The 8,227-nt window shown below is 54.8% G+C and overlaps 2 protein-coding genes across 2 annotated transcripts in view; one reads left to right on the forward strand and one right to left on the reverse strand.

Annotated features, from left to right (window-relative positions):
• Nucleotides 1-7,327, forward strand: part of FANCA (Fanconi anemia, complementation group A) — a 39,473-nt gene extending 32,146 nt beyond the window's left edge. Inside the window, exons 29-40 of the mRNA XM_014535617.1 lie at nucleotides 511-677; nucleotides 1,137-1,242; nucleotides 2,046-2,105; nucleotides 2,241-2,345; nucleotides 3,203-3,312; nucleotides 4,159-4,312; nucleotides 5,354-5,416; nucleotides 5,783-5,885; nucleotides 6,225-6,300; nucleotides 6,430-6,586; nucleotides 6,757-6,849; nucleotides 7,038-7,327. Coding sequence (XP_014391103.1) covers nucleotides 511-677; nucleotides 1,137-1,242; nucleotides 2,046-2,105; nucleotides 2,241-2,345; nucleotides 3,203-3,312; nucleotides 4,159-4,312; nucleotides 5,354-5,416; nucleotides 5,783-5,885; nucleotides 6,225-6,300; nucleotides 6,430-6,586; nucleotides 6,757-6,849; nucleotides 7,038-7,145 — 1,302 coding nt within the window. The 3' untranslated portion in view covers nucleotides 7,146-7,327. The remainder of the gene's footprint in view (nucleotides 1-510; nucleotides 678-1,136; nucleotides 1,243-2,045; nucleotides 2,106-2,240; nucleotides 2,346-3,202; nucleotides 3,313-4,158; nucleotides 4,313-5,353; nucleotides 5,417-5,782; nucleotides 5,886-6,224; nucleotides 6,301-6,429; nucleotides 6,587-6,756; nucleotides 6,850-7,037) is intronic.
• The window catches only part of ZNF276 (zinc finger protein 276), a 9,389-nt gene continuing 8,327 nt past the window's right edge, over nucleotides 7,166-8,227 (reverse strand). The window contains exons 9-10 of the mRNA XM_005861250.2: nucleotides 7,828-7,927; nucleotides 7,166-7,755 (exon numbers count right to left, since the gene is read on the reverse strand). Of these exons, the coding sequence (XP_005861312.1) occupies nucleotides 7,509-7,755; nucleotides 7,828-7,927 (347 nt within the window). The 3' untranslated portion in view covers nucleotides 7,166-7,508. The remainder of the gene's footprint in view (nucleotides 7,756-7,827; nucleotides 7,928-8,227) is intronic.

Here is an 8,227-nt window from a genome sequence, read left to right on the forward strand (position 1 = left end):
TCTTGTTCTCCACATCCTTCATGACTGATGTGACTCAAGAGGGCAGACACAGCCGAGCACACATGTCAGGTGGGCAGTGATTAGATGGGGTGCGTGGCTGCTTCTTTGCAGCCACCTGAGCATGTTAAGGACACTGCGTGTGCACTGAGGCATTTATCAAGTGCCTGCTGTGTACAGTCCTCACCTGAGTAATTCATCCTCACATGTGTGCCCCCACACTGTATGTGTAGGGTAAGAGCAAATGACAAATGGAGTAAAACATTAATTGTGGGTGAATCTGGGTAAAGGTGTTCGTGTGCTAGTCTTATTTTCGCAAAGTTTTGTAACTTCCTAATGATTTTATCCCACTTATCCTGAGCCCTGTGTAGACTTCTCTCCCAAGAACATTTCAGGCTCCTCATTGGGGCAGACAGGAAGCCCAGGGACTCTCTGCCTTCACATTTGGGGACAGAGAACCACTTGGAACTAGAGATGAAAATGCATGAGCGTCTCAGCCTTGCTTTTCTCTAGGAGATGGCTGCTGACCTGGAACAGGGCCCAGTGGTGCCCCCCGGCCGTGCTCCGTCTCGGGGACACTTCCTCTTCAGGATTTTCCGCAGCCGGCTCCAGGCTCTGGCAGGCGGGTGGGACATGGCTTCCCAACTTCAGAGACAGCGGGAGCTACTCATGTACAAAAGGTAACAACACTGGAGTCTGTCATTCATTTTCAGCCCCCTGCTCCCCAGCCTGTGGTGGTGGCTTCTTGGGGTTCCATGGAGAAGCAGGGCCTGGAGATATGAAAAATACTTGGGAGTAAAACTTTCTGCTCAGACCCAGAATCAAAATGTTGGAAAGAACTCATGTCAAAAGAAGGAAGACCTGTGTGCTCAGAGAATGAAATGCTGAAACCCTCCAGTTAGTTAGACTGGTGCCCTGCTTCTAATGTAACTTACATTTTGGTTTTGGGTCACATCTTTTGAGTGTCTATCATAGGGTTCAGGTGCTCAGCCAGCCACAGGCTGGGGACAATGGGGGCTGCAGACCACACTCTGATTCCAAGAGTGAATTGGGAGGGTCCTTGCAGCCCTGAGATCTAAGTTCTCGAGAAGCAGAGTTAGGTGATGCCTCCACCCTTGATGCACTGCCTCTTCTCTAAGAATCCTCCTCGGACTCCCTCCGTCTGTCCTTGTCGGCCACCCCCGGGCAGAACAACCAGCTACCCCTGACTGCGCTGAGTTCTTCCACTTGGTCAACTCTGAGCTGGTAAGTGCCATGCAAGTGACCTTGGGACTCAGGGATGAGGCGTGATCTGGTCACTCAGGGCTGGCTCCTGAATTCATGAGTGTGTCTGTGGTCAATTGGAGCTACTAGTAATTGCCACAGGCGGGCCCTGATCACGTGGGATGTGGAGCCGTGTTGGCTGGAGCTGGGTGTGCAAGCCCTCACCCACCACCAACACGGGTGGGCCAGTGAATGCAGGCGCGGGCTCGCTCCCTCCTCCACAGGACCGTCTCGGCCTTGTTGGACCCATGAAGGTTGCAAACCATTCGCTCACCATGCATCTCTCTTTCCATTTTTGACGCTGAGTGATGCTGTGACCACACTGTTGCCACCAGGTGGCCCCGTTTCCTTCCATTTTGCAGGTGGCTCAGTGTCCGGGGCTCTGATCTTACTCGGAGGGTCAGTAAGGTGACAAATAAACGTGCCCCCTGCTCACTTCAGGGAACAGCTTCTACCCCGGAGATATTTTTCTAGTTTTTGGAAAAGCACAGCTATGACTAGAGATTGAACTAGGGCTCCATCCAGCACACAGAGCTGCTCCCCTGCCTCACTGGGTACCCGGACACTTGGAGGCCTCCCACCCCCTGTGTTGGCACTAGAGCGGGCAGGCTGGGGGGGAAATCGTGTTGTTCAGAGAAGTGTGGAGAGGCAGTGAGCAGGGGCAGCCCTCTAGGGTCCATGGTGGTGCTGTGAACAGGCAGCTGTCTTCACACCTCCACCTGTCAGACACCATCCTCATCTTCCCACCATTGGCTGCTCTCTCACTGACCTGTACTATTTTGCAGAGAAACTTGGGTTCCCACGGAGGTGCCCTGACGCACGACGTTACCGTCCACTTCTTCAGGGTAATTCCCTTTCCCTCTGCCTCCCACCGGGCCACGCAGAAGCCTCGTGTCTGGTGCTGCTGGGAAGCCACAGTGTCTTTCAGGGCTTGGGTTCACGTGCAAACCGCTAAACTTCTGGCACATTCTCTTCTATAGGGGCTCCTCCAGGCCTGCTCCCGAAGCAGAGACCCCGCCCTGACAGCCAACCAGATCCTGACCACCTGTCAGACCGAGTGCCCCTTGGTTTTAACCTCTGCTCTGGTAGGCCCAGCTCTCCTGCTGGAGGTGTTGTCTGTTTCCCACTAAAATCTCATCCCAGTTACTATAATTCAAGAGAAAAAACTTGGGGAGAAGTGGGGGTAGGGAGAATATGTCAGGACACAGGTGGGGTGACAGGTCCCCCTGGCTGCCACCCTGGGCCTGCCTCAGGCAGCATGGACACACAAGTGTGAAGGAGCAGCCTTCCCGCCATGTGCCTGGACATTGGCTCAGTCACCTGCTGTTCAGCGTTGGCTGAGGTTGGACGGTATCGGCCTGTGCTCTCCTGTGGGTGTAACTTCGTGTTCGCTGCATCTGCCGTCTTGGGTGCTGTCTCAGGATGAACAGAGGCTACCTCAGCCTCTGCCAGAGGCCTTGGGTGGGACCTTTGGGTGCCGTAGCTGGCTGTCTTAGCACCCTGACAACACAGCTTTCTCTCTCCCTTCTCCTTCTCTCTGGTGGGATTCTGACACTAACAGCGTGGAACTTGAGCTACTTCACAGGCAATGGTGGCGTTTCCCCTGTAGCTCAGTGGGTGACCTGTCCCGTGTTGCTCAGTGGGGACATTGGGGTGCTGGCTGAGCTATTTGACATTGTGGCCGACTCCACGCACAGGCACCTCTTTAGGCAAGGCTTCTGGTTTCCAATCCATGTCCTTGGCACAGGCAGATGAGGGTGCCCCACGGAACGGCTCTGAGCCTTCCTGAGATGGAGTGCACGAGATGTTGCCCATGACCTTCTGAAGTGTTAGGTAGATGTGAGCCGGGCTGGGGGTGGTGTCAGCTGGTGGAGTGGACGTACCGCTCTTGCCCCAACCTCAGGGCCTTGATCTATTGATTTGTGACCTTTCTCTCCGGCAGTTGTGGTGGCTGCGCCTAGAGCCCGAGCTTCTCTGTCGGTGGAGGTGCTTCCAGAGCCCACTGCCCCGAGAGCTGCAGAGGCTGCGTGACGCCTGGCAGTTTGCCAGCAGGTGGGTGCTGACAGTGGGGTGTGGGGAGAAAGTGCTCTGGGTTATCTCCATGGATACCTTAAGGTGTTCACAGGGTGCCTTTGGGCAGGTGCTACAGGACCCAGCGGCAGAACTGATCTGACAGGTCCCTGAGTGAGAATTCAGGAATGTTTTGGGAAAGACCGATTTCAGCCTAAGTAGTCAGTTAAACCCTGTTCAGGTTTCTTAGCCTGAGTGACCTGGTTGACCCACTCTCCTGGGACTGCTGGGCCAACGGTCTCCAGTATCCTGCTGGATGTGGGATGCTGTGAGGTCACTGAAGGAATCTTAAGTCCCCATCTAGCCGCCTTTCATTTCTGTGACTCTCGTTTTTATCCCTGATGTGCACCTGTCTCCCTGCAGGGTCAGGGTGCTCAAAATCTGCTCAGGAAACAAGGAAGGCAAGTCCTGCCCACCCACCTCCTTCTACAGAGTAGATAGTGCGTTCCATCCCATTATGAATTTCCAGCCTGTTTTTCACCTGCCGCAGAACCTTTCTGAGCAGCACCGCAGTCAGTAGGGTCCGAGCCGCAGACTGTGGGCCATGGGCCTCAGCTCAGGCACTGGGACCAGTGCCCTGGTCAGGTCCTACCGCGCCTCGTGTCCAGGGCACAGGCATGCTGCAACCAGAAACTGGACCCTAAACCAAGGATGAGCCCATGACAGGCTTGGGCTCTGCAGGCTGTTTCTGCCGACTCTGAGCCCCTCGTGGCTCACCCTAGGCGGGTGGGTCTGCACTGTGACAGTTTTGGGAACAAGGACCTTAGGTTTTCAGTGGTCACTTGATTGACAGGCTCCTGTGATGACACACATCTCTCTTCTTCCCAGCCTCCTGTCCCCCGACACAGAGTCCCCTGACACAGTGTCCCCCACCTCGGGCCCGGCCTGGGTCTCCGCTGCTGCGCTGCACTTTGCGATTCAACAAGCTGGGAAAGGGAGTCTGAGGAGAGGCCTGGAGAGGCTGCGCTGCCCCACGGAGGAGGCAAGGACGGCTCTTCTCGTTCCCTCCCCAGCAGGCCCGTTGTCGGTGTTCTGGTCAGTGGTGTTTCTCAGAGCTCACCTAACGACTGAGCTTTCCCAAGCACAGACAGGAAGTTTGGAGATTCTGACACTTTATTGGAAAGTAAAATTTGCTGGGTTTAAGATTTCATAAGACTTTGACTCTCAAGTTTATTAGTAAAAAGAATATCTTAGTTTCATTTTTGAAGTGCTTTCATTGATCTTTTTCTTATTCACATCACAACCCCGGGCAGGGCTGTCCACTGTCCAGTGGAACCTGGTGTCCATTTCCACACCCTCGGTTCACATGCACCACAGTTAGGCACAGGCCGAGAGACAGGGCAGGTGGAGGGCAGGTGCTGAGTCCAGGCTGGCACCTTGAAATGTCCCTCCTGGGAGTTGTGGGACTGCCTGTAGCCAGGGCACTCGAGGCCACCTGTCAGCTCAGCCCGTGTCCACCTGCTGTGCAACTAAATCGGTTGCTGAGCCAATCTATTTTTGGTGATTATAATTTAAAGTAAAAAACCTACAAATAAGATTCTTCCATGATTGTTTTCAGGTGGTTCTGCTGGAAGGCCTGGTGTACCAAGGGGACAGGACAGGGTCCACAGAGGCGCCATCCAGCCTGGGTGTGCCTGCGGTCAGGGTCAGAGAGGCGGGATGTAGCTGTGGGTTTACCACCAGAGTTTTACAAACATTTCTGGACACAAAGCCAGGGAACGAGGCTGAGCTGGTGGCTCACTGCACAGATGAGCTACCTGTCGTGGGGACACGCACACACCAGGGAGACCCCTGGCAATAGCCTGGTTTAAAGACAAGCATAAAAATGATCCAGTCAGTAATTTACACAATTAATTTCTGCTTAAAAGTGGGAATTTTTCTTTCTGAGAAGATCCACTTAGAGGAAAAGTGCGTGTCCTGGGCCTATAAGTGGTGATGAGGAATGCTGCTCCACACCTAGGACTGCGCTGTGGGGACAGCAAGGATGACTTCACGTTGCAAGTGTCCCTGTTTGTATTTGCAGCTGCTGGTTGTCCTGTTTTTCTTTTCCTTGATGGGCCTGCTGTCGACATACCTGACCCCACACGTATGTTATCCCTCATGTCTCAGGGTTCTTCCCCAGGTTCTTGAAGCTGCAGATCCTCAGGGGCCCAGCCCTCCTGGGTCAGGGTGGGGGGAGTCCTGTGCTCACTGGAGTGGGAGCTCCTCGGCCTTGGAACTTTGTTTTGATGTCTTATTTCAGCACTTGGGCCCCAGGGTCCCTGGCCACCTCCTCCTGCCGGAGTTCCCTCCATCAGAGGCCTTGAGCGACACACTCTGTAACAAGGAAAGGCTCCCTTCTGTGAAGAGGGTTGTCCCTCTTCCCCACGTGTGCCCAGCTCTGAACCCAGCAAGAACATTCAGCTCTGCAGCCACTGCCTCCGAGTCATTCTTCCTCTTCTGTGGGTCACAGGCTGGCAACTGCCTGACGGCTTTGGACATCTGTGCCGAGATCTTGGGGTGTTTGGAGAAGAGGAAGGTGCCCTGGCTGCCGCTCTTTCGGTTGACAGAGACAGGTAAGAAATCCACTGAGACCTGATAGCCAATGGTCTCTAGTCATCCGCCATTGGCTAGGAGCGCAGTTGACCCAGCAGGGTCCGACTGTGGCTTTTGACATTTGAGTCCCTTCAGAAGCAACTTTCAAATGGTTATCTTCTTGCAAAGCATATAAGCCCTACATTTTCATCAGGACAAAAGCGTATAAAAGAATTTAGTGGAGCACCGAGGACCCCAGGGTGGCACTGAGCTATCATGTGGGGGTCCACCTGCCTGGCCCACAAAGGTACACAAGGTCCTCTGAAGACACCGGTCCGGGGGGGTGGCAGCCAGGGCTGACTGAGCCCCTTGGGTTGTAGATGCCGGCCTGGGTCACCTCCTCCTCCTCCTGGCCCCGGACCAGCATGTCAGGCTGCTGCCAGTCGCCTTCTACAGGTAACTCCCTGTTCTGGTCGGGCCACAGTGGGTCTCCCTCCGGATGGCAGAGATGGCCTGGAACTTCCTGTGCCAACTGTCCTTCTCTGGGAGGTCTTGGTGTCACCTGACATCTATTCTCACCATCAGCCTCCTCTCCTACTTTGACGAAGACGCCCTCACCCAGGATGATGCCTTCCTGCACATAGCAGTGGACATGTATCTCAAGCTGCTTTGCCTCTTCGTAGCCGGGGAGACAGCTGTACTCTCAACTCTGGCCAGCAGGACCCAGGAGCTCCAGGGCCAGGCAGGTGAAAGGGTGGGCTGTCCAGGCAATTGGCACATCCCACGGGCCCACATCCTACAACCCAAGGGGCAGATGGCACATCCCACGGGCCCACGTGGCAAGCTCTCAGGTGACGGCCCCTCCTGGCACACGTGTGGGCACCTGACTGTGGCTCTGTCTGTTCTCTCTAGGGCTGCCCTGTCGGCCTGATAACAAAAGCTCGTCTTTTTTTGCTGCAATCAATACCTCGGTGCTCCAGAAAGAGCTTCTCTAACGTGGCAGAGGTAACGCCTAAATGTTCACCACGGTGTTTTCTCCCCATGGTGTTTGTGTATAATCCAAATCACTATGTAAGTGTGAGCATGCGGAGGCCCAACACATGGCCACTTTCTGGTCAGCTCTAGTCACCAGCTTCCCTCCCCGTGCCTTGGTGTTGGGTCCGTGCTGCACTGAGCATGGTATTTTCTTGCAGCTGCTGGCCACTCGTGGAGACTGTGACCCCGAAGTGAGTGCTGCCCTCCTGAGCAGGCAGCGGGCCGTGCAGGACACTGACCTCTCCCAGGAGCCTTGCTTCTTCTGACTGGACCCGCACACACACTGCTCCTTTGTAAATAATTTATTACGAGCATGACGTGGAGCTCTTGTTGCACGAAAAAGTGGATTACAAATCTCCGTGACTGCTTGCGTGAGGAACAGGACTCTATTTAAAATTTGTATCTGGCCCCAAGTCCATGTTTATAGGAAAATAAACTGCTGGTCCCAGATTGGATGCAGAAAGGCTACCTCGGCCCTGCACTGAGCCCCCCACCTTCCAGCACAGGGGTGAGGTTCAGCATGGGGTCTCAGAGTGAGCCCAGCTGTGCCTTCAGGTCTCATGGGAGGAACTATGAAAGTCGTCCTTCCACCCCACCTACCACCTGTTGAGTTCAGGTGCTGAGCACCCTCAGGTGGGCTCAGGCTTCACAGCCTGACCCTCTGTGGTCCTGGGCGATGGCTCCAGGGGCAGGGCCTTGTCTTGGGTCTGCGTCAGAGGGTGGACCATGGACATATGCACGTTAAGATTGTGAGCCTTCTCAAACCGCCGGCCACACTGGTCACAGGCAAAGTCCAGCTCCGTCTCAGCCTTGTGTTTGGTCATGTGGTACTTGAGGGATGCCCGCTGCCGGCACTGGAACCCACAGACTTCACACCTAGGGGACGGGGGAAGTGAGCGAGGATCTGGGTGCCTGTGTGGCCACCAGGAGACACCCGGTCACACTTACTGCAGAGGCTTGGCTCCCGAGTGCCGCATCTGGTGGACGAGGAGGTGTTTCCGCTGCTTGAAGGTCTGTCCACACTCATCACAGATGTAGTTCCGCACCTCTAAGGAGAGACAGGTGAGCACAGGGCCCAGAAGGTCCACCTTCTGGCTTTCTACACTCAGTGCCCAAGCAGGGGACCTTGCTGACCTGATTCTACTCAGATGAGAGACAATTTTCATACAAATCATTAGCGGAGCCCTGCAACCCATGTCTGGAGCTTCCTCTAAATCCACTGCACAGTGGAAGCCAGTTTTCTTAAACGTCTTAGAAGGCTCTACCTGCTTGAGCACAGATGCTTAGAGGAGCCACATCACAAGGTCTCAGGTACTGCCACTCCACATGGGACCCCCCCCCCCCCCAA

This window comes from Myotis brandtii, unplaced genomic scaffold (assembly GCF_000412655.1).
Source record: "Myotis brandtii unplaced genomic scaffold, ASM41265v1 scaffold1466, whole genome shotgun sequence".
Lineage (NCBI taxonomy): Eukaryota > Metazoa > Chordata > Mammalia > Chiroptera > Vespertilionidae > Myotis > Myotis brandtii.